General features: G+C 42.5%; 1 protein-coding gene across 1 annotated transcript in view; it reads right to left on the bottom strand.

The window, feature by feature from the left end:
- Window positions 1–26,122, bottom strand: part of PRKDC (protein kinase, DNA-activated, catalytic subunit) — a 418,309-nt gene that overhangs the window by 234,722 nt on the left and 157,465 nt on the right. Inside the window, exons 32-38 of the mRNA XM_088469547.1 lie at window positions 18,131–18,357; window positions 10,068–10,276; window positions 9,333–9,465; window positions 8,533–8,691; window positions 5,452–5,655; window positions 2,630–2,815; window positions 264–368 (exon numbers count right to left, since the gene is read on the bottom strand). Coding sequence (XP_088325673.1) covers window positions 264–368; window positions 2,630–2,815; window positions 5,452–5,655; window positions 8,533–8,691; window positions 9,333–9,465; window positions 10,068–10,276; window positions 18,131–18,357 — 1,223 coding nt within the window. The remainder of the gene's footprint in view (window positions 1–263; window positions 369–2,629; window positions 2,816–5,451; window positions 5,656–8,532; window positions 8,692–9,332; window positions 9,466–10,067; window positions 10,277–18,130; window positions 18,358–26,122) is intronic.

Raw genomic sequence — 26,122 nt, 5'->3', positions numbered from 1 at the left:
GTGATCAACACCTCGTATATAAGCATTATATATCTCAAGAAAATATCTAAACTGAGTAACAATGTAGATGTGTGTTGAATACCATTAATGCTAACTAAAAAGAACTAAAGCTAAGAAACTTTTAAATAATTACTTTGAAATCAATATTAACAAAACAACAGTTAAGCATGATAATATTAACACAAGAGTTTGCTTTACTTTACAAAATCCCACTGTACACAGTAGCTGAATACTGCAGGTGAACATTTCAGTTATGGACATACTTTGAAATTCAGTCCAAGTTTCTGATCTGTGAGAATGCTTGTATAGGTCTTAAATACTTCACAGAAAGCTGGGTGGCTTGCATCAGAAGACACAGAAGAATCAATCTGAAAAAAAAAGAAAAAAATAACACATTTTAATGAATAGCATAGTATAAGCTACATATTTACAGCCTCATTTATCAACGAGTTTATAACTCAAAACTAGTGATAAATATCACTTTTTATGATAAATGGTGCTCAGCCAATCAGCTCCCAGCTGTCATTTTTCTAACAGTTGACAGCTGGGAGCTGATTGGCTGAGCACCATTTATCATAAAAAGTGATATTTATCACTAGTTTTGAGTTATAAACTCGTTGATAAATGAGGCCCTCAGTTTGGTCACTCAACCATTTCTTTGCAGACCAGTGTGGCCAGTCAGGGATATGGGGTTAACATGTAGATGGAAATTAATCTCTAGCTCAACCGACAAACAGCCATCTCTGCTACTCGGATTTACTTTTAGCAAATATACTATTTCTGTAAGCTGGGATGGAACACCTTTAATAAAATAAATGTGATCTCATCACAGAACTACACCCTCTGTTGGAAATGTGGGACAGCACAGAAAGCAGGCAATAGATTAATATATAATTTAATGGATGGGGAAATATGATGTTCCCTAGAGTCTCTGAGAGATGCAACATTTCCTGACCAAAGCTTTATGGGTGTGGATTGATAGGTTATATGTATGTGGACACATCTGTACAGTCTAAGAGTGCTACAAGTCACATTAAACATAACGTTTAAGCGCCATGCAACTTGGCAGCGCCGAGCATCTTTTCATGCGACTTTTTACCTTTACGCTGTAACATAGCATTTTGCATTCATTCACTTTGCGAATAAGACGCATTTGAAGGTAAAAAGTTGCACGAAAAGACGGCTGGTGCTACTGTCACGCCACGGTATGGTGCAACTAGAAGAGTTGTTTAATGGGCAAGGAAGTAAGATGTATGTGAACACATCTGTATCTAGATAGATGATCAATAGATAGACAACAGTAGGAAGACAGGCAATAGGTCAACAGGGACAAAAGGTCAACAAGGATAAAAGGTCGATATGTAAATGGTCGACATGAATATTTCAACAGGGTCAAAAGGTCGGCTTTTTTTAAGCCTAATCCTAACCCTCCCCTTTAGTGCCTAACCCTAACCCTTCCCTTCCACAGCCTAACCCTGCCATGTGCCTAACCCTACAAATCATGAAAAATCTTGAAAAACCATGCGTCAACCATTTTTTGTGTCTTCCATTGCATGTCGACCATTTAACACAATCAACTTTATGCACTGTTGACCATTTATCTGTTGTTCTTTTAGCCTTGTGGACCTATTCACCATCTACTTACGGGTGTCTATATAGTTACTATCTTCCAACATCTTTATGAAGCTTTGTGATAGTAACATCTAAATACAATTCTATATGACACTGTATTTTGGGCCACTTACTCCTTTTGTAAGATTATGTTAATATGCGCCATTAAGATATTCATATGCCCTATAATATTTTAAAGTCTGTATGCAAAAGTTAACAGAGGAATATGAAAGGCCCTCCTTTGGGAGCGAGCAGCCCTGCGCCTGTCTCCCCTCCCACTATATACAGTATATTCCTCCCCTCTTACCCGACCCCTCCTCCTCACAGCACTCCCGACCCCTTTCTTCCCCGCGGCAAACAGAACTATATATCTAGGGGCGCCAAAATGAAATTATGTTTTGAAACCCCCCCAACCTAAAAATGTTGTGGTGCCCCTGATGACATGCATTGTTTTCATGCATTATACAATATCTACTTGTCATATAACAAGCCTAAAAAATACAGGGCTGGCAAATCTACAACCTTTGCCACTTTCAAATGGCAGCAGAAGTGATCTGGATAAACAGGAGGCTTAATCACAATCTGCAATCAAGAGATGTGACTGTTCCTCCTGTTCACATCCCCCTCACATCAGTTATGGGCAAGGGCTGAGAGAGAAATAGAAGAGGGGGCTACCCTTTGCAGTCATTTTTCACCAGGCTTCATCTATTGGGAGAAGCAACTAAAAATGTATACCTAGGTTGTACTGCAAGTTATTGCCAAATAATCCAGAGGAATGTTCCAAAATAAAAAAATGCTTCCTGTAAAACAACATTTTATGGAATTGAGCTAGACTTACATTAAAGCTATCCTTACTACAGTATACATATGCATTTAAATATACCTATGGTTACATCATTTGTATTAAGCTATGAAGATCATTTGCAATTTCATTAAACATGTTTTAAATTAAGTCAGTTAGGAATCCAGCTGAAAGATTACCATAGGGTAATCATTGAAGAAAAAACAAATGCAATACCTGTAATACTTTAGCAAGTAAGGTTAGGACGGCCATTTTACGCTCTGGAGAGGAATCTTTGTCCCACCAGCTTTCTAGCCTCATCCAGTTTTTAAGGACAGCATTTACCAACTGGATGCCTTGCTGCTTTCGGACTGCACGCTGCCTGAAGGTTTGATCCAGCATGCCGTTCATGACTGTGCTCACCTACCAAAAGAATGCGCGATCACTGTTAAAACTGCTTGTTCTATGGACTTAAGCATATCTGAAAATTGTCCTAAACTATCCACTATGCCTTGTCTGGCAGTTAAATATTTTGTAACTGTGAAGGTAAAACTTATTACCACTAATATCTCAAGAGGAATTTTTGTAGTTACCATTAAATAACGATCTCTGAGGTGGTAGGGGGAAAACACATAATATACTCTTATACACGCCATAAGGCAAATACAAATCTATGACAAAGGAACTTACTGAAGGATATGAAACTTGTTTCTCCCATTATACCGTTTAGCCCTTTTCCTGATTTCTTCTATTTTTGCATATTTGTCACACATAATTGTTTCAGATCTTAAGTTCTTAAATTCTCATTCCATTCATTGACAGAAAAAAGTTATTCAACACCTATAATACCCATGTGAAAAATAAATTGCACCCCCATACGCTTAGTAACTGGTTGTGCCACCTTAGCAGTAACAACTGTAACCAAACACTTCCGATAACTGGAGATCAGACTCTAACATCACTGTGGGGGAATTTTGGCCCACTCTTTGCAGAATTTTTTAAATTATGCCATATTGGAGTATTTTCAAGCATGAACTGCCTGTTTAAGATCCTGCCACAACATCTCATTTGGATTCAAGTCAGGACTTCAACTATGCTACTTCAAAATCTTAATTTTGCTTCTATTGAGCCATTCAGAGGTGGACTTGCTTTGTGGCTTGTGCTTCACATTGTCGCCTTGCTGCATAACCCAATTGATCTTGAGCTTCAGATCACAAAATTATGACCTAAGAATTCAGGATTCCGTCAAATATGGAAAGTCGTCCAGTTACTGAAACAGCAAAGCATCCCTACACATCACACGATCACCGCCATATTTGAATGTTGGTATGATGTTCTTATTGTGGAATGCAGTGTTAGCTTTATACCAGATGCAACGGGACCCGTATCTTACAAAAAGTTCCATTTTACCTCATTATTCCACAGAACATTAACCCATAAAGTTTGGGGGTTGTCAAAGTGTTTTTCTGGTAAATGTGAGACAAGCCTTTATGTTCCTCTTCGTTAGCAGTGGATTTGCCTTGTAAATCTCCCATTATTATTATTTTTGCCAAGTCTCTTTGTTATGGTGGAATCATATTAACTGAAGCGAGTGAGGCCTGCAGCTCCTTATATGTTCATCTGATCTCTTTTGTGACTTCCTGGATAAATTGTGACTGTGGTTTGATGAAGTCGCAGAGCCGTAGAAATTGCCTTAAAAATGGTTCTGCACAGAGATCTAGAGCCGTAACTAGACTTTTTGGTGCCCTGTGACAGAGAGCATGGACGCCCCCCCATTTTTTTAATAGGGACATAAGCACCTGAAAAGGGGCCATGGCCGCATGGAAGCTACAAGTGAGAGTGATAACAGGAAAATTGACAGGCCCAAACAAGAGCTCCCTGCCCTGCGTTACCCTGTGCACAGGTCGCACCACCCTAGATACGGCCCTGCAGAGATCAGCTAAATAGTGCACAGGTAGGGGGGGTTGGACTAAGTTCCCCTCCTTCCAATTTTGGTCCCAGGCACATTCGCTCCAGAAAGCCGTTCTCACGGGCTTCTGGGGTGCAAAGTGATGATGACAGTCACAGACCACTGCATCACTGTCAACGGGGGCCGGAAAGTCAGAGGAGATCCATTCTGTATATGTGCAGATGGAACTCCACTTCAAAACCTGGGGGACGCACCGGGGCAGCGCGGTTACATAGGATGCGACCTTGTCAACTGAAGCACAGCTAGCTGTGGTCGCTTCCCATGTGAACATGTCATTTAATTGGTTAAGTGATGTTTAGATTAAGCAAAACTGGCAGTAATCAAGCCAGATTGTGTATAGTTAATTGAACTCAATTACGAAATTCAATTTGGTTCATTAGTTGAATGAGTAACTCGGGGGCAATTACTATTTCACAAAGGACCAGCTAGTGTTGGATTACTGTTTTCCTTCAATAAATGACTATCATTTAAAAACTGTATTTGGTGTTTGTGCAAGATGTCATTTATTCAATTGTGTTTGAAGATCTGAAACAATGAAGTGTGAGAAATATGCAAAAAATAGAAGATATCAGGAAGGGGGCAAAAACCTTTCCATGCCTCTGTATTTCGATCTCATACAACAAAGATACAAAATTACTGGGAGAGGAGCTGCAGTCATTAGGAAAATGTGGATATGAAAGTACATTAAACTGAAAGTGGATAAACGATGTATGTCTATGTTGGCAAAACATACAATCACAACTGATTTATGGATTCTTAGTGGGGAAACCAACAGTTGGCACTCCATGTGTAAGGTCCATGTGATCTTACCACATTAAGACATACCTGGAAATTTGTCAAAGCTTCTAAAGACCATAAGTGGAAGTGTTACCCACAGCAATACGATTCTATTTATCATTTATAGTACTGTACATTTTATACCATGATAGCTAGAATCTGTTTTTTTGCATTGGTAACAATTACACTTGTCGTCTTTGGAAGCTTTGATAAATCTTCCCAGTAGTTCTCTATTATCTACAGTTTTTTCTATATATTTTAACCTTGCTGTTCCAATTTTTCACCGTAAAAATGATGACACAGAGCTAGTTACCATCTTAGGGTTTTCCGTAGACGACTTTAGCAGAAGCAGCACAACAGATTCCATATTTTTCAATAGTTCCATGTTAGTGGTTTCAAAAAACAAGTTGTAGAAATATTCCCCATGAGAAAAATTTATGAAGTTTCTCTGGGAACTTCCTGACAAAGGCACAGTTAATACCATCGTGTTAAGCAGAAGGCTTACAAGTTCTTCACTCTGAAAAGAAAATAAGTAATCATTAACTGTGATAGGAATATAAAGGAAGCAAAATGCTCAAGTAATGGAATTACATCTCTCCTTCATGCCATGGGACACAGTGAAACTGTTTGAACTTGCACATCTATACCCCAGCTTGCTAGAAAAAGCTGCAGTTTTTTCTAAGTGCATGATGGAGCCGGGTGCTGTTTGTCAGGCTGCTCTAGGCCTGATGTTTAATTTGATTTTTACATATAAGTTTAAGGTTATTATACTTTTGGGGTAGACTAGGTAATTGAAGGTTTTTTACCCCATCTACACGCTGTTCTACCTGCTATGGAGTTCGGGGAAACAGTCACAGGTTTGTGTCTGACATCCCCGAACTCCATTCAACCATCAGCGTGAAGCTCAGACCATACACCAGAGACATAGTAGCGGTAAGTATGCTTCCTGTTTATGACGGGTAAGCTTCACAGTGTCTTGTTTTAGATTTTCACATCAGAGTCAGGACTCTTGTACTGGGTTGACGAGTCATAGTGGAATTGTTGTGGCTGTGTAAGGAGTCTACTCATGTGGGTGACTGTGTGGTAAATGCTTGGTGCCTAAAGAGAGGTTTGTGAAACCTGGAAGGATCCCAGTCTTCCCTTGGACTGAGTGGAACTCAAGCCCTCACCCTAATTCAGTGTCATCTTGACCCCCTCAAGGTCGCCCCTGGGTGTCATCCTCGGAGGGGGTGACACCAAAATGTGGGCTCCTCTGCAGTGAGAGGAGCCGGGTGCTGAAGTGTGATATTGTCCTGCAGCACCCGGCTCCTGTCATAGAGGAGGCGCCGAAAGTGCTAACAGCCCAGTCTCCGGGGATAGCCAGCATCTCCGGCAATACGGAGCTGCCCCCGGAGTGCAGTCATCGGGATCCCCGAGTGGCCTATCCCTGTTATTGTAGACCAAGCCCTTTTTTGGACACACCTCCGATGCACAGGGATAGTCAGTGTGAGCACTGGGTGTCACCAAACCCGGTGACACCTCTGCCCTAAATACAGGAATAAGGGGCCAGAACCACTGTTTGAGAACTCAGGGGACAGAGAAGCGAGTAATTCAGTTAATTGGTAACCCATCTGGTAATCAGTTTGCAGCATCTGCTTGCAGATTCCAGAGTTGATTGACTGGAGTCTACACCCCCAAAGAGGAATCTAGATCTAGTACCCAGTCCTCAGCAACCAGTGTGAACAATGAAGCACAGCACAAATCCCATCACTCAAAGAGAGGACCCTCAGAACAACAACCACCATCAACAGTTGTACCAATGGTATGGTAAGTAGAGAGAGTCCCAAAACCAGGACAGGAGCTGCGATGCTGAAAATGAGCAATACACTTGCTGAGCAGTAAAATAACCTGAAGTGCAATACAAGTAAAGTCCACTTGAACTCGCAATAAGCAGGAGAGTTGTACTCAGAGGAATTGCTTGAATTCAGGATCACTGTAGGCAGAAGACATGGCACTTGAAGCACTAGGATAGTCTATGAAGAACCCAGGATTCTTCAGACTACTGCACAGGCTGGAACCAGAATGAAGGACACAGGCAAAGTAATGCAGCCTGTACTGGATTGGGACCAGAGGTAATCAGCGATAGACATGGAGGGAACCGAAGGTTTGAACCAGACTGGAACTGGAGGTAACAGCAATAGAACTGAAATGGGTCCAGAGGCTTGAACCAGAGGCAACAGCAATAGATCCGGAAAGGGACCGGATGACAGCAGCAGCTTGAACACAGACTGGTAAAGGTGCAAACTGGAGACTGGTCACAGTGCAGGACTGCAGAGTGGATGAGACAGCAGCGGCTTGTAGAAATCCAGCAGACTGCAGCACAGGTTCAGGCAGTGGATCGAAAGTAGCGTATACAGACCAGTGAGTGCTCACACAGAGGACTATTGAACCACATTGTTCCTACAATGTGCTAATGACAGGTGCAGTCGTAAATAGGGGGAGTGACAGTCATGTGAGCGCAGGAGACAGGTAGTAAATGAATACTAGCGCTCACCTGATCAGAATCAGCATATCTGCACCCATGACCCTCAGGAGTACAATGATAGCTCTCTGAAACAGATTGGCCCGACTTAATAAAGCAGCGCCAGACATGGTAAGTATGAATAGATCCAGGTTTTGTGATATACAGAAGTCGTCCTCCTCTATCACCAGGAAGGAGGGCTAGGAAAACGACAGCTTTCCATTATTATAGCATCTGGAGACTGCAGGCAGCATACTAGGAACGGGAAGCCACATACTACAGGCAAAGGGAGGAAGGACTTTTCCTTCCACAGTGCCTCCTCCGGTGGGTGCATTTCCCCATGAAATAATGCCCGCCAAAATCACCACAGAGAAAGAGCTGTTTCTCCTGTCAACGGGGGATCGGTTAAATAGGCTGGTATAGACTTTCCCCCTCTCATAGTGACACTACAGCATTATCATCAGAGACAGAGGAATAATAGATCTGTGTGAATTTTCTGTGGAGATCAGTACACCTTGTCCTTATCTGTGTGTATATTGCAGCTGGTGTATGCAGAAGGCAAAGTATTCCTGCAGGGCTCCTCCTCCTCAGCGCACTCTCTCTGGGGAGAAAACCCAGCCAATACTCTTCCTCCTCAGATACTGACTGGCATTTTCTGTGACTGCAGAGGAGCAGAATCTACTGCAGGGACACAGAGAGCAACATGTTACATATGTACTCTCCTCCACTACATGCATGTAACTCTGGGGCAGGAGTTTTTGTATAATGATTACTGTTTATTTTCTGTACCCTGCAGACACATATTTCAGTAGAGTTAATGTCAAAGCCCCTTTAACATGATAGGGTGAGGGGAGATTATAAATAAATATATTTAGCCTCTTTTAACAATATTACCTTTGTGCTGAAATTAAAAGCCAGTTGCAGTAGCCCCTCGGCTAGATGTTTACTGCTGATGTCTAATGACGGGAGAGACTTTCTTTCATCACCTGGGGCAATGCCTTTGTAGACAACTGAAAGGAGTTTGGAACCAACAGAAAAGGGAAGATCTGCAACCTAAATTAAAAATATATGCAGATTAATGGTACCATTCTTTCAAGAAAGCAGAGGCCACACACTTGCGCTAGATGTTAATTTTATATTACGTAATCCTTTCTTTGTAATGACCCTGAAGAAACCAGATAGACACACAAAAATTAGAGCTGTAGATTAAACCATGTGCTGGAAGGGGGATGACGCTGCATTGAGAATGTTGAGAGAAGAACAAGGAACTTTAATATCTAGCAGCAGCTCAGAGGTTACTAACAACTTTCAAACTCGTTATTTTGGTCTCATGCAGAATTGCTATTTGATGATTTGTGTTTCTCTTTTACTTTGTTTTATTGAAAAAAAAAAAAAATAATCAAAAAAGCAGTCCTGTCATGTGTTACATTATTATGGTCATTCATGTTTGATAAACTGAATATTCTCTTGACTATATACAGTATATTAATCACTATAGCTCATTCTTACTGTGCTTGCACATTTATTTTACCAAAATACACTACAATAATTGAATTGTTGTTCTCTATTAAGGAGTAAAAACTTATCGTTTCCCCGCAAAAGCAGTTTACACTGCATACACTGTCAAGTGCAAAATGCTGGAAAAATTGGAGGACATACTGAGAGCATTTACAATTTGCACCTTAGTTACTCACCTGTGACTGCAAAATGCAGTTCAGTAAATGGGCTTTGTGAAGCTGCTTGCAAGCAGAGAGGATTTTGCCAAATTTAACACAGTCATGTCTGGCATCTGAGTTATACAAATCAATAGCACATAGATCTTCAATGCTACCCATAAGAGAAAAAAGTACAAAAATTAAATCACAATATGTTTAAAAATGTGTAGTAACATGTTTTAGGTCACTGTATTTACAATATTTATATCGCTATAGTTGTGATGGTTAAATGTGGAAGTGGTTTTCAATTTGCCACTAGGCACTATATACTGGGCTTTGGTTCTATTACCGAATGTTGGAATTGGTATTGAATTTTAGATATGTTGCTGTATTATGCCTGTCAAGCATCACTATGTTTTATTTTATGTTGTATTATTTGGTACATGTTTTAAAATGGTAAATTAATAAAATACTACTCAATAACAAAAAAAATGTGTAGTAACATACCTGACAGCATATGTTTCAGGCGAAAAATTGATTGGAAGGCCATATATGAACTAAACATTTTCTCAGCAAAAAATTACTACATTTCAACATATGTAATGTTATGCCACGTCATATGAGGCATGGTGTTCGTTCCAATACATATTTGATACTTATTGCATGCCAATAAATAAGAAGAGAATATGTAGCATGTTAGACTGGATAAACATTTTTATTTAAATGGTCACAGAAAAGAAAGCAACATAACTTCACAAGAATAGGTAGCCTTACCGTTCCATAGTTATTCTTTTCTGCAAGGACATCTCCAAGGTTCTCCCATAAAGTGAGTTCACCAGTACATTCAGCAAACGTATACAAACGTCTGGGAGATGCTTCATCACTTGAACGTCTGCAGTGTTAAACCCTATACTAGATGGATCGCACACAGTGACTGCAATTAACTCCCACATAAAGCCATTTAACAGTTCATTTTCAAGTGTCTATAAAGATGGAAATTAGAGATAATCATTAATGAATAATTAGCAGTGTTATTAATGACTTAAAGTTGTTCAATATTTGTCATCTTCACTTTGCAATGGCCTAATATAATTTGCACAGTAAATGTGTAGTATCGATGATGGTACTATAAAATCTCAAAATCTCATGCAAACCTAGACAAACTGTATCTCTCCAGGTGTTGTGAAACTACAAATCACAGCATGCTTTGCCGTTTAGCTTATGGGTGATAGCTAGCAGGGTAGAGTGGGACTTGTAGCTTCACAACAACTAGAGAGCAACAGGCTGCCAGACCTGACCTAGTGCAATTCCTGTTTGGTTCCTCTTCCCCAGAATCACTTTACATCCTCCCTGAGCTCTACTGTTAATCTTACAGCCCTCTTATCAAAAATAACTTAGGGTTTTGGCCTAGTGGCAAGATAAATGTGACAAATGGTTTGGGGTATGACATCATTGGTAGTTTTGAAGGTTGCACAATATCTATGTGTTTACATGTTTTTATAATCATTTATAAAATATTTAAGTATTGCGTTTCGTTGGTCTGTATAGTATCCTTTAGTTTTTCTTCGATATTGCAGCTATTACTTATTTTTTTAAGTTAAGCAATAGCCAGAATAGGTAACAGAAAGAAGGCAAAAGGTAGCAAATACAACCTATACATTTGCTTATTGCCAGCAGAGTGGAGAAACCAGAAATGATTTCTAGAATATACATTTCAGTATATTAAGTATAATAAAATCGAAGACTAATTAGTTGTACAGGCCCTTTATTTCACTTAATAACAATGTTTACCATTTAAAATCTATATAAAGTGAATGGCAATGATAAGGATTTGTCAAAAAAGAAGCCAAGATCCCAAGTGACTGTCTATTCATAGCACAGATTAGTATGAATCCAAACAGCACATCTAGAACCTAATGTAAAGCAGAAAATAAGAGTTCTGGTATAACATACCTTAGTTAACTCTTTTTCTTCGAGGTTCATAGGGTCCACAGGAACTACCTTGGGGTATGTAGTTGGAGTAATCTATTGCACCAAACAGCTACAGCTTTCCAGCTCCCAGCATGCACAGGACCTCCTCCCTATATACTCCGCCCCAGACACAGGCATTCAGTTTGTATACAAGCCTAACGGCAAGAGACGGAAAGTGGAGAAGGAAGTACAATGTACACAAGAAACACTCTCAAAAAATTAAGAGGGAATCAGTGACACAAAAAGAAAGGAACAGATCCCAGCTGAGGCCAGGTGCGTCAAGGTGGGTATCCTGTGGACCCTATGAACCTCGAAGAAAAAGAGTTAACAAAAGGTATGTTATACCATAGCTCTTATTTTCTTCTTCGGGTATCATAGGGTCCACAGGAACTACCTTGGGGATGTCCTAAAGCAGTTCCCTTAAGAGTGGGGACGCTCCTGAGCAGAGAGGAGAATCCGCCGCCCAAAGGAAGCATCCTGGGAGGCAAAAGTATCAAATGCATAGAATTTTATGAAAGTGTGGACCGAAGACCAAGTCGCTGCCTTGCACGACTGTTCTGCAGAGGCACCATGTCTAAAAGCCCACAGACAGAGTAGAATGTGCTGTCACCGTGTTAGGGACAGGGAGATCAGCCCGAGTATACACATGAGTAATAGTCATACGCAGCCACCGAGCCAGAGTCTGCTTGTTAGCTGGCCAGCCTCACTTATGAAAGCCATATAACACACCAAAAATGCATCTGATTTCCTGATGGAGCTGGTGCGATCCCCGTAGATACGAAGAGCTCGAACCACATCCAGTGAAGCTTCACCTACCAAAAGGCCAGAAGACTGAAAGGCTGGGACTACAATTTCTTCATTCATAGGAAAATGGGATACCACTTTTGGAAGGTAACCCACCCTTGTATGGAGGACAGCTCTATTCTGGTGAAAAATAAAAAATGGAGAGCGACATGAAAGTGATGCCAAATCAGAAACTCTGCTAGCTGAGGAGATAGCAAGGAGAAAAAGCCTCTCCGTTGTCAACCATTTGAGCTCTACTGTGTCTAAGGATTCAAAGGAGGGAGCCTGCAGCACCCTGAGAACCAAGGATAGATCCCACGGTGCCACCAGAGGGACATACAGAGGTTGCAGATGGCGAACACCCTGAAAAAAATGCTCTAACATCTGGCAGAGGGGTAATTATGTGCTGGAACCAAACTGACAATGCAGAAACCTGAACTCTCAAGGTAGCTAGACGAAGACCTAAGTCTAATCCAGCCTGAAGAAAAGCAAGAACTCGGGAGACCCTGAAAGGGTCATATTTTTTGTAGGAACACCAATGAAAAAATGAATGCCAAATCCTATGATAGATGCGGGCCGAAGCAGGCTTCCTTGCCCTAAGCATCGTCTGGATCACGGAAGTAGAAAAACCTTTGGCCCTTAAGACGGAAGACTCAAGAGCCATGCCGTCAAAGTCAGCCGAGATAGATCCGGATATAGGCAGGAACCCTGCACTAGCAAATCCAGCCATAGAGGAAGTGGACTGTCTGGATAGACATGTCAGATCGGTGAACCAATGTCTCCTGGGCCAGTCCAGAGCTATTAGTATCATCCTGCCACCTTTTTGCTTGAATTTTTCTGACGACCTTTGGGAGGACGGAGATATGAGGAAGCAGGTATGTCAACCTGAAGTCCCACCTCACTGCCAGAGCATCCATGAAGGCGGCTGAGGGGTCCCTTGTCCTGGACTCGTACCAGGGTACCTTGTGGTTGTGACATGCCACCATGAGGGATGCGTCCGATAGCCCCCACTTGTCCACCAGGAGCTGAAAGAAGTCCGGATGAAGAGCCCATTCTCCGGTGTGTATGTCCTGACGACTTAGAAAGTCAGCTTCCCAGTTTCGAATTCCTGGGATGAATATTGCAGAGATTGCTGGAAGATGGCATTCTGCCCAAACCAGAATGTTTGCCACTTCCCTCATGGCTGCCGGGCTTTGTGTGCATCCCTGATGGTTGATGTAGGCCACTGCAGCTGCGTTGTCAGACTGAATCTGGACAGGCCTGCCCTGAAAGAGGCCCTGAGCCAGAATGAGCGCCCTGTGCACTGCATGAAGATCGAAAATATTTATGGGCAGGTGACTTTCCTGACCTGAAAGGTGTGATGACCTGTCACCTCGACCCATCCTCGCAGACTTGCATCCGTGGTGAGGAGTACCCAATCTGGGATCCATAATGGACTCTAAATGAGTCATCTGCAGCCACAATGCAAGGAAAAGGCGAACCTCTGGTGAGATGCGGATCGTTTGAGACTTTATCAGATGATACTGACCATCCCAATGAGACAAAATCCATCGTTGCAGGGACTTGGAATGGAACTGGACATAAGCCACCATGCTGAAGGTGGATATCATTGACCCCAGTACCTGCATTGCTAAGTGAACTGACACTCTCTGATTGCGGAGCAGTTTGCGCACCCGTAATTGCAGGGAAGCAATCTCCACTTGTAGGAGAATCCTTTGCCCCAGGGAATCCAGCAGCGCCCCCAAATGTATTCTGCTGAGTTGGGAAAAGAAAATACTTTTTCCAATGAATTATCCAGCCGTGCTCTTGTAGACTGGGAAATGGTCATTTGGAGATGATGTTGTAAAACCTCCAGAGATTATGCCAATATCAAGAGGTCGTCCAAGTATGGTAGTATCCTGACTCCTTGTCATCTGAGATGAGCCGCCATGACTACCATTATCTTGGTGAACACCCGAGGGGCAATGGACAGCCCGAAGGGCAGAACCTAAAATTGGTACTGTTGCTGACCCACAGCAAACCTCAGAAACCTATGGTGGAATAGGTACATGCAGATATGCATCCTGTATGACCAGGGAACCCTGAAAACCCAATATTCTATTGCCAGCCTGATTGCCCGCATGGTCTCCATACAAAACTCTGGCCATAGATAGAACCTTATGAGGGAATTGTACAAACAACCTTCTGGGGTTGCACAGACTCCAGAAGGTGACTTAGACAAGCTGTTCTCCTTGTGGGAGAGGGAAAAAAGACATTAGACCTTCTTGGACTCTGGAACAGCTTGTCTAAGTCACCTTCTGGAGTCTGTACATCAGGTTTATTAGGCTTTAGAAGACGGTACTTCATCTTCTAAAATGAGGACTTAATTAACCACCCCTGCTAGAGAGGAACATTCACTTATGAATAGGTCCAGAGGGAGAAAACCTGTGTATCCTCTGCCCCCTCAGATGAGATATCGGAATCTGAAAGCAGGGTGACTGAGAGGACATAATTCTCCAACCAGGAAGGATACATGGGAAGAGGAAATATAGCAGGCTGTAATCACTGTGGGAGTCCCAAATGTGAGGCAGTGTGGGGGCTGATAAGTGGTCCACTAACTGCATCATAACCTGACACCAGGAGGACATACAAGGCTGCTCCAAGGAGCTGTAAGGGCAGCAGTGTGACCGTCTGAAGCGTCCCAAGGGCACTCCAGGTAGCACTGCTGCATAGATTCTGGCACCCTGCTAGCCAGATGAGGCTAGAAGAAAAAAGCTCAGAGGGCCAGACCAAATTATTCCGCGGGCCTTATATGGCCCCCGGGCCTGAGGTTCCCATCCCTGCTCTAACCCCTATACACCAGGTTGTTGGGGGTTAGAGAAAGAAAAAAAAAAGATAACACTTTTTTTTTCTTTTTCTCCACAGCAGAGTTAGCATAAGTCACATAAAAAGCATATAATATATTTGCAAAAGGGCATTAAAATCCACTACCTAAACACCTAATTTGATAAGATTTACTAGCATATACATATATTTGCATTAAAATCCACTCTACCTAAACACCCAAGTTTGGTAGGCTCTACATGCATATAAATATAAATACATTTGCAAGAGGGCACTATCACATTGGTAGGATATAATTGCAATGCACACAAATATACTTACAAATCGGTACTGAATTAGCTTATACAAACCAAACAGTTGGTAGGATTCTAGTCCTATATACCTTGATCCTAGAAGAAAAGGTATGCACAGAGAGAGATCAAATCTCCCCTCAGTAAACACTCCACTGCAGCTGAGCTTCTCCCACTAATTAGGAGAGAGGGGGATGGGCAGCTCAGCCCTCACAAAGTAAATGTGAAGTACATTTTAACCCCTATACACCTGGTAGTTGAGGTAAAAAATGGATCAATAGCAGTGATAGTTAAACAGTAGAATCACCAGTCTACGTCTGATGGGATACTCTCTTATGCCTATGCTTGCCAGTAACAGGTCTAATCGTCTGCCCATCTGCTGAGCAGTGGTAGACGGTTAACCATACTCTGCGCATGGGGTGTATATATACGGGAAACAGTCGTGAAGCCGATGGATGGAATCACAACTGCATAATTCCGGCAAGGGTTAAATGACAGGCGTCGAAAACCCGTCGCCTGTCATTTTCCCTACGCCGGGAGCCCAACACCCAGCTTACCAATCGAAGGTAAGCTGGGCGACGACAGCCGCAGGGGGGGGGGGGAAGGATTAGGTTTAGGGTTACTGGGGGGGGACTTAGGGTTAGGCACCCCCCCGGGAGGTTAGGTTTAGGCTAGGGGAAGGGGGGGTTAGGCATCCCCGTGGGACTTAAGTTTAGGTGGCGGGGAAGGGGGGGATTAGGTTTAGGCACTTGGGGGGAGGTTAGGGTTAGGCACCCCTAAGGGAGGGTTGGGGGTAGATTTAGGTTAGTCAATACTTAAATTTGGACGATCAGGATTTCCTTCTCTCTGCAGGGATGCCATTATCGGGATTAGAACCGCGACCAGTGGTAATTCGGTATTAGAACCATGAAGCCGGTGGTAATTCATACTGAATCCGCATATACATAGCAGGATGTAACTGCTGCAGGAACTCCACTGTGCAGGAGCTGGTGTACTGGATTGGTGAGGTAGCTGTCTCCTATAACAGGTTGCACCAAACCATCCTGCATGAAATCCTGAGCAGACAGGCCTGCTGAACAGGATTTACATGATACCAGCACAGGGGCGCAGCCTCCTGATTATCCTTAACCTTAGACATATAAAAGGTATAAATGCAATGTGACAGTCTTCACATGTGAAAAGAAAATGAAAGGCCCCACACACATGTACAGAGGGATGAGGAGAAACACAGTGATAGATATATCTGACAGTTTAGAAATAAAAGGCAGTAACAAATATAGCAACTAGCATTAAAGTCACATACAATGCATATATAAATTCAAAATTAAATGGGCTCTGAATCAACTGACCAAACCCCCTGGTAGGATATAGAGGACTATATACCTGACCCAAGGGAGAGGTATACAGGGAGACTGACCCAAACCTTCTGAGAACCAACAACTTTCAGCAGAGCACCATAGGTGGACTGTGAGTGTCTCAACACATGAGGTGGTCAGAAATAACAAACCAGACGCGAGAACCCACACAGGAAGTTGCGTCTGGGTTGGGGGAGGAGCGGCCAGGGGAGCGCCTATCTCCACTAAGCTGCGTAAATGGCACTGGTACGCTGGCCTCACAGTAGTAGATGCTTACTAGTGCACTGCTAGTGCGTCTACTACCCATCCCCGGCTTCAGACGATATGGCCCCGGCGGTCTTAGTAAGGATGCGGCTCATGGGCCCTCACTAGCAGCAGTCTCCGATGCCAGAAGCCAGGACTGCAGCGCATGATTCCCTGACAACGAGGAGTCGTCTTACTTTGTCATCTCCTTGGATCCGATTGCAGTTCGGGTCCCAGCATCGCTGCTAGCCAAGCTTCGCTGAGACCCGCTGAAATCCCCAAGGCCCGTTCAGGAGCTGGTGTTTCGGCATCAGTGGAGGTAGTAAGAGTCGTAGTACATGCGTCCTATTTGGAGGCTTAGTACTAACTCAACCCAGTAGTATATAATAAAAGACTTAAGGTAAATCAAAATATAAAAATCCTAGGACTGCCTAAGCAGTCCCGCTGTTATAATAGGTGCGTCTGGATACTTGCCGAGCACCAAACAAAAAAACTGAATGCCTGTGGCTGGGGTATATAGGGAGGAGGTCCTGTGCATGCTGGAAGCTTGAAAGCTGTAGCTGTTTGGTGCAATGGATTACTCCATACCCCTAAGGTTGTTCCTGTGTTGACCATATGAAACCCGAAGAAGAAAGAACATATTTTATACACAATCTACAGATTTATATACAGCACATGTGCACCAAAACTGCATACGTCCACATATTTTTTGAGCATCATTTGTCTCTTCTTACATTTGAACAAGGTGGGACAGATGTAGGCGGATGAGAAACGCAATGACAATAATGAGCAATACTATATAGCCACTTCTTGTTGGCCGATTGTGTGTTAGCCCCCTAGTTAAAAGCACTTAAGTCACTAGTCATTATCTTTAGATACATCCAGCTGAACATATGCATTTGAATATACTTACATAGGTATTTTTCCTCTGCATGTTCATATATGTATGTACAACTCTAAACAAATTGCATGGATTGTGTTCCTCTTATGCCCATGTGGATCCTGTACTTACAAATATTGGATAAAAATGCTTGTGAGCCAGTGTAAAGCATGTGAGCTAGAAACCCATGGGGCACCTTATCACCTGGAAAGGAGTATAGCTAGCAATTCAGACTAAGTTTACCTCTGATAACTTTGTGATTTTCTAGGTAACTTTGACCTTGTCATTATCTACACATCATATTGCTACCATTGGCTCTAAAAGGTTTTTAAATACATGGTTACCCTAATGATTGTAGTTTCTGAAACAAATATTAATATCGTTAGTAAATCAGTAATTCAAATGTTGTACGTGTTAACAACTGCCTTATATTTTCATGTTTTGTTTTTATGGCAAAATAGTTCAAACAAACAATGATAATGAAGTGCTCACTTTCTGAAAATCTGGCTTGCAAATCTCCAGAATCATAGTCACAAACTCCATGATCCGCACTATAATTGTGCATTTGCTGTTGTTGTACTCCTCCTTCTCTTGTGGACTGAATAAACTGGCTTTGGATCCCACTTTGAAGCAGGTTTGTGCTGCTGTGACATCCTCCATGGAAAGATGATTGATGAAGAAGTGTAATGCTCTGAGAAAGGATGACTTTTCTGATGGATCTAAGGGAAAGGACCGGCAGTACACTGTAAATTGACTTATCGAATCTATGTATGCTGTGTGAAACAAAATATCAACTATTACCAATGTTTCATTTATTTGAAGACAGCCTTACCATGCAAATGTAATATATTATACTTTACATTTCTGTGCATGATACCTTACTAGCAGAGAAGGGTAAATAAAACTCTCTCTCTGGACCACTCTTATTAGCCCTACGCAGAATCATTAAGGGCATAAAACATTGTAATCTGTTTATATATAGTAAATGAACTGTGCACTGGTTTCATTATAAACATGAAAGTGAGCAAAACAGAAAGGGGAATGAGAGAAGGGGGTAAAGATTTAGGCCATACAGTTGGCTGTATGTTATTACGGAGTTCTATTAACTAAATATAATGGCAAAATAAATTGTTAATGAAATATGTAACATTTCAGACTTTAACCTTAAAAAGAATATGTGGAAATGTAAATAAAAATATAATAGCAAATAATTGTAAATATTTAAAAGTGTATATTTACTTCTACATTCAAAGTGCAATTTAAAAATTCAGGGCCTAATTCAGATTTGGGAACAGAGCAAGATAGAACAAGTAATTGTGTACCTGGACAAAGGGGTACAAATACATACCTTTTTTTGCATGCAGGGTAAATACTGACGATTTTTGCATGTAGCCCACAAATGCTGAACAGCTTTATTATTACACTATTATTTAGATTTCAGTTTGACCAAACCCCTCCCAAATCTAAATCTCTCTGCACATTTTACAACTGCCCTACCTGCAGTGCAGCATGGTTTTACCAAGATTGACAGTTACTTGCTCGTTCTTACTCTTTTTCCAAATCTGAATCAGGCCCACAAATACAAAAAAAAAAAAAAAACAATAATAATCCCCGAAAGGTACTGAACCAACACAGGAATAATGATTGGCTAAAGAAAAAAAAAAAAAACATATAAAATATGTCTTTATATTTTCTCTTATTATAAGAAGATGGCCTCTCCAGCTGCAAAGGCAGATATAGAGGGAAAAAAAACACATCAAAAACAGCGTTACGAATACAAATCTCAATTAAATATACAAATATGCATATACATGTGTGCAATGTATTATCTGCTAGACAATGAATACACTATAAAAATATCAGTTTAAAACTACAACATACACATAGAAATTTATCTAAACATTAACCTTATGTTGTCACCAGTGGTGGGCTGTGCCGGGGGGCAGGGTGCCATGTGCTCCTCGGGCCGTCTGTGTCACTGTGACACAGACTGCACCGCGTGTGTAGCTACACAGCACAAACACACAGCCGCCGGAGCCGGCAGCTGTGTGTTTGCTGTAATCAGCAGCCGCTGAGAGTCTGTCAGACTCTCATCGGCTGCTGCTGCTCCCACTGCGGGAGCCATCTTCCGGCTCCTGCTGTGGGTAATGGGAGAGCCGTCATGAGTAATGACGTCTCTCCCATGCAAAGCAGCCAGAGGAGCTGTTAGCAGCGGGACCAGGAGCGGGAGTTTCAGGTGAGTGTTTTTTTTTTTTTATTAAGTCTCTCTCTACTGGGGGGGGGGGGGGGGGGACAACTGGGGGCATTACCAGGGGGGGGGATTACTATGGGGGCACTACCAGGGGGGGATTACTACTGGGGGCACTACAAGGGGGGGGGGGACTACTACTAATGGGGGCACTACAAGGGGGGACGACTACTACTACTGGGGGAACTACAAGGGGGGCTACTACTGGGGGCACTACAAAGGGGGGGACTACTACTACTGGGGGCACTACAAAGGGGGGGGGACTACTACTACTGGGGGAACTACAAAGGGGGGGACTACTACTACTGGGGGAACTACAAGGGGTGGCTACTACTGGGGGCACTACAAGGGGGGGACTACTACTACTGGGGGCACTACAAAGGGGGGGACTACTACTACTGAGGGCACTACAAGGGGGGGACTACTACTACTGGGGGCACTACAAGGGGGGGACTACTACTACTGGGGGAACTGCAAGGGGGGGCTACTACTGGGGGCACTACAAGGGGGGGACTACTACTACTGGAGGCACTACAAAGGGGGGGGACTACTACTACTGGGGGCACTACAAAGGGGGTGGACTAGTACTACAGGGGGCACTACAAAGGGGGGACTACTACTACTGGGGGCACTACAAAGGGGGGACTACTACTACTGGGGGCACTACAAAGGGGGGACTACTACTACTGGGGGCACTACAAAGGGGGGGGACTACTACTACTGGGGGCACTACAAGGGGGGGACTACTACTACTGGGGGCACTACAAAGGGGGGGGACTACTACTACTGGGGGCACTACAAGGGGAGGACTACTACTACTGGGGGCACTACAAGGGGGGGGACTACTACTACTGGGAGCACTACAAGGGGGGGGACTACTACTACTGGGGGCACTACAAGGGGGGGCTACTACTGGGGGCACTACAAGTGAGTACTACTACTGGGGGCACTACAAGGGGTGGGGGACCTCTACTACTAGGGGCACTACAAGGGGAGGGGACTACTACTAGGGGCACTGCATAGGGGGGAGGAGACTACTACTAGTAGGTGCACTACATAGGGGGAGCGAAATACCACTTCGGGCGACTGCATCGAGGGGCCACTCCTGGGGGCTCTATATAAAGGGCAATACTGGGGGTACTGCATAGGGGGGAGACTACAACTGGGGCCACTATTTAAGGGGCATTGCACTATTGGGGGCACTGCATGGGGGGTGGACTGCTATTGGGGGCACTATATAAGGGGCACTGCATAGGGGGTACCTCTATTGGGGGCACTATATAAGGGGCTTACTACTGGGGGCACAACGGGCACTGCACAGGGGGGACCACTACTGGGGGCACTATATAAGGGGCTTACTACTGGGGGCACTGCATAGGGGGGGGATAACTACTGGGGGCACTACTGGAGGCCTGCATAAGGGTGTTCTCTCCTGTGGCACACGGGGGCACTGCATATGGGCACTACGACATATCTTTATTTTTACCTTACATTAATCGCATATGGACCTGCCTCCTCCCTGAAACATTTGAGGGGGGGGGCGCCGTAGCACGCACGTTCTTCGGGCACCCTGGCTACACGCTACTCCTCTGCCAGGGCCGCCTGCATGCATTTGCCCACCAGGCTAAAAGTTGCCAGCCAGCCCCTGGTTGTCACCTACAACAATATGTAGCTCTAAGTGCTCTAGGTTATACAGAGATCCAGTAACATTACTGCAGTTGGTGTTCTACACTTACCAATATCAGACCAATTCATCTACAAGCTTATTCCAATAATTCCAAGAGAGTTTATGTTCAGAAGAAACGATCAGTTATAGAGACAGCCCACAACAAAGGGAATACAATCTTGAATAGCCAGTAAAATTGTTAGCGTGTTTAAACCAGACTGCTGAGCACTGAGATTCCAAAGTGCTTCAACTTATGAAAAGTCCGTAGTCACTGTATAATTACCTTACATCAGACGTTTAGTTACCAAATAACACAAATCGACATATAGGCTGAAACAGGTGCTTGAAATATAGAGGTTATGAGGACAACAAAAACTCCTAGCTCACTGCAAGACCAGAAGGTACCCGTAGAGTCTCCAATGTGACACTACAAGGACGAGCACTGCCTGCCGGCTTCTGATCCCATACATGTCTCTCAAACAATGATACAACGAATGGAAGTCCAAATTTCTTGTGATGATATGCTGAGTTTGGTTATTGCCAAACAGGACTATATGAATTACAACCAAACAACTCCACTTTGGCCTGGTTTGTTCAGATGACAATCTTCCAAAAGTCATTAGGAGGGGGTCTTTTGATGTGGCAATCCCTGCATGAAATACAAGTTTGTAGCTTTTTTCTGATGTTAAACTAATTAACTTTAACATTTACCATGTTGACAGAGGCCATTAAACCCTTGCATTAGACCACTGAATGCAGAATTTGAGTTTTTATGTGATTTCTTAGAGCACCTTATGAATAGATTTTGGATAACTTTCTTTTGAAAGTTTTGGTAACGGTCTTTCAAATATTTCATTTGTAAATAAATAAAAAAATTCTTCCTTGTGAACTAGACAATACTGGAAAAACAGAAGTACTAAGGTAGAATTGGCCAAGTCCGGATCTCACTTATGGACTAGGGATGACCATAGCAAACATTGATGGTTTGCTACCAATGGTTGTTCATTTTATCATCATAGCATGATGTTTCTCAGTTATCAATTGTGGAGATGAAATGGTGTCATAGCAATGTTATTTTGGGAGTCCTAAGTACTTTAGCACCAAACGCCCCTACCGAAGCTGCATTCTCCTTCTCCAATTGGTTTCTCAATGTCACATGACCACCAGAGACACCATAGTTTCCTGCCATCGATGGAAAGAATTGATGGCACCATCGATGGTTAACCCATTTGATCACCATTCCTATTATGGAATAGCTAGATTTTATTACAGCAATGCAGCATACAAATAAATGTATTTATCTGGTGTTAAAAGATAGTATTAGAACAAAGCGCACGTCAAATGGGCCCAGAGCAAAGTAGGAACCGGCCCATCGGAAGACAGATTTGCCTGATGAATAGCTGCCAATACCAATCTACCAATAGAACTCTTACTCCACAGGCACTAGGAAAGAACGGAGGCATCAGGAAAGCTAGAGAGGTTATGTGGGAGGCGGAGACAATCAGATTAACTCTCCAATGCCTGCTCCTGAAACCCAGCCCACCTAACCCAGCATCAGTTTAGCAGTGTCCCCCAGATTGGATGATGAGGAAACAAGATAATCACTTAATAAATCTACAAATTAAGCACACAGTATGAATTGGCTAATTTACTATTCACCTATAAGTTGGTATGCTAGACAATGTAAATACATCATTGTGACAACCTGCACAAAAAACAGAGATAGTTATGCTTAATACATTTTATAAAGTCAATGAACAGAAGTTAGCTATTTATTTAAAATGGAGCTACTTGCACTGCAGTTCCAGTGAGAAATAAATCAATGAATGGATTGTGAGAAAGTTTTCAATCCCCCTGCTTTACCATCATATAAAGCGACTTGTCAGACGGCTTTTATAAATCACAAATCAGAGGTCTGGACTGCTGAAATACAGTGTAGCAGTGACAATATCCACTGAATTGACTAATCATATTTATATTCAAACCCTATATTTATCTCTGTCAACACGGACACTACATGAATATTAAATACATACATGCAAACAAAAAGTATGGTGGTCGATCATATCAGCTTAATGACATAGCACAGGTGCTTGTAAAGGGCGGGGTCTACACTGAACCACAGAAAAAAGTAAATACATACATGCTTACGGTCTATACAGACAAAAACAATGAAGGTGAAAATTAAATGTTATAGATATCTCAGGATATTATGTGGTGGTATTATGTGTAACAGCTTGCAGAGTAGCATTACAATAAGTACTTGCTGTTCATAGAATTGTGTGATTGAAGGCTATCATCACATATCTCAATTTACACTAATCATTTATTCCTAATGGAACCTCAATGTGCGATAATTGCAATCCAAAACGGTTTCAAGTTAATACATTATCTGTTTAGGAATTTAAACACCACAGAATGTGTAAACAAACACTTGCTACTGCAATAATTCTGCTATATCAGGGGAACAAACCAAGAATGTATGATATTGAACCTGGTCATAGAAAGTTTTGTCTGATTTAGAAAAATAATATTGGACCAAATTGGACCAAGAACAAGTGGGAATAAAATCTCAAACTATTCTATGCTGGAAGGGTAATATAAACAAAGTATAGAACTGGTCAGGAGCTACTTAGGGTTGTTTAACCAAGGCAGCTGTTATATAGGAGAGAGTCAATCTACAGCATATAGCAAGAATAACCTACATGATTTAGTTAATCACTCTTGCATATACAATTAATAAAAAAGGAAACATTTATATAAAAAACAACATTAGACAAAAAATGGTTAATGTTGACAGAATAAAATAATGACAACAAAAGTTTATATAACCTTGATAATTATGTAATGGGTCAGCAGATATTTTATGGAAAATATTGAATTGTGGAAAAGCGTTCCTTTTCCTCAAATAGTCACGTTCGTAATTAGTGCATGGGCCAATACAGCATGTGTGCAGTCCTTTAATCAGTCAAACAGACCCAAATGTAAGTTCCATGAAGGTATCAGTGGGATCCACTTTAATGATGAAGCACAATGCACTGTAGGTGGGTCCCCTTTGTACACAGTGAAATATGCTGAGATTCCGGGAGGAGGAATGGACTTCCGGAAGGAAAGTACCACAGAGGACTTTTTGGGAAGAAGGTATGCTTACAGTACAGGTTACTGACGCGTGTCGCTGGTCTCCAATGACAGAGCTCTCAAAAGTGTGTTGACCAGACAAAGGTTATGCTTTAGTATCAAAATGGCTCAATATGGCTGCTAATTAACAGCTGCCTGCAATTGGCATTCTATTCAGCGGTATGTGCAAGAGTAGAATGAGAACATATATTAAGTTATAGGTGATCAATGAGGGGTGGTAGAGGGGAGATCATTTGGTAGAATAGCTTATGGAGGTTATGTTAGTGACAGGACTGTAGCTAGGGGTGTGCAAGCAGAGCAGTGACACAGGGCCCAAGGGAGGCACAGTCGCTGCCCTATGGCACCTGCATGTAACTTCAGGGTGCCTGGAATGGCAACCTGCAGCTTGTGAAGCTGTCTGGGATGTCCTTGGGACACTCCGGCAGGGCTCTATCTTCTAGAGACGACGGCCTGCCCCATAGGAGTGCAGTCATGACATCATTGGTTAAGCGGGCAAAGTCGTCACAGGGTAGTATAGAACCCTAAAGGGTGGTTGTGGAATTTAATAAACTTGTCTGTAGAGGTGTTTTCAGGGAATGATTTAAGGTCTGGATACTAGAAGGAAGTCTTCTGGTACAGGTAATAAATGTGGATGAGAGACACAGATCTTGCACAGAGCGGATGGGTTGAATTGGGATATATTTGGATATAATAAAAAAGAGAAGTATGCTGGAGTAGTTTGGTTGATAGCCTTATGTGTAAGTAGTAGTTGTTTGTATTGAATTTGATAAAAAGACAACCAATGTAAAGACTGACAGAATGGAGGAGCAGCAGCAGCAGAAATGTTTGCAAGGAAGATCAGCCTAGCCGCTGTGTTCAAATTATATTAAAAGAGTGAAAGTCTGTTTATGAAAAAAACAATTCGGACATGATTGCAATAATTAATGTAGGAAAAAATAATTGACTGAATTATGAGTCGGGATATGGGCGTATTATGGATATGTTTCTTAGTTGAATGTATCAGGATTTGGATACAGATTGAATGTGGGGAGCAAAGGATGGTTCACATTTAAGGATGTCACCTAGCGGCAAGATTGAGGGGTAGGTTTTATTGCCGTCAACAGAAATAGATTTGTCAGGTCGGTAACTACTATTGGCTGATGGGAATATTATTAACTCTATATTTGAAAGACTGAGTATGAGGTGGTAAGATGATCTCCCAGAAAAAGTGGCAGAAAGACATTCAGCAACGCAGGTCAACATGGAAGGTGAATAATCGAGAGGGGGGGGGGGGGAAATAGGTAATTTTGGATATCATCCGCATACAGATGATACTGAAATCCGGAAGACCCAAGTGAAGCATACTATAGATAAAAAAAATAAGAGGACCTAGGACTTGTGATACTCCAACTAATTAAGGAAGGGCAGAGGGGGTGGATCCAGGGAAGTGAAC

This window comes from Taudactylus pleione, unplaced genomic scaffold (genome assembly GCF_031769625.1).
Source record: "Taudactylus pleione unplaced genomic scaffold, aTauple2 ptg000093l, whole genome shotgun sequence".
Classification (NCBI taxonomy): domain Eukaryota; kingdom Metazoa; phylum Chordata; class Amphibia; order Anura; family Myobatrachidae; genus Taudactylus; species Taudactylus pleione.
Note: the sequence above shows the minus strand (reverse complement) of the source record. Positions and strands in the feature narration are given on the sequence as shown.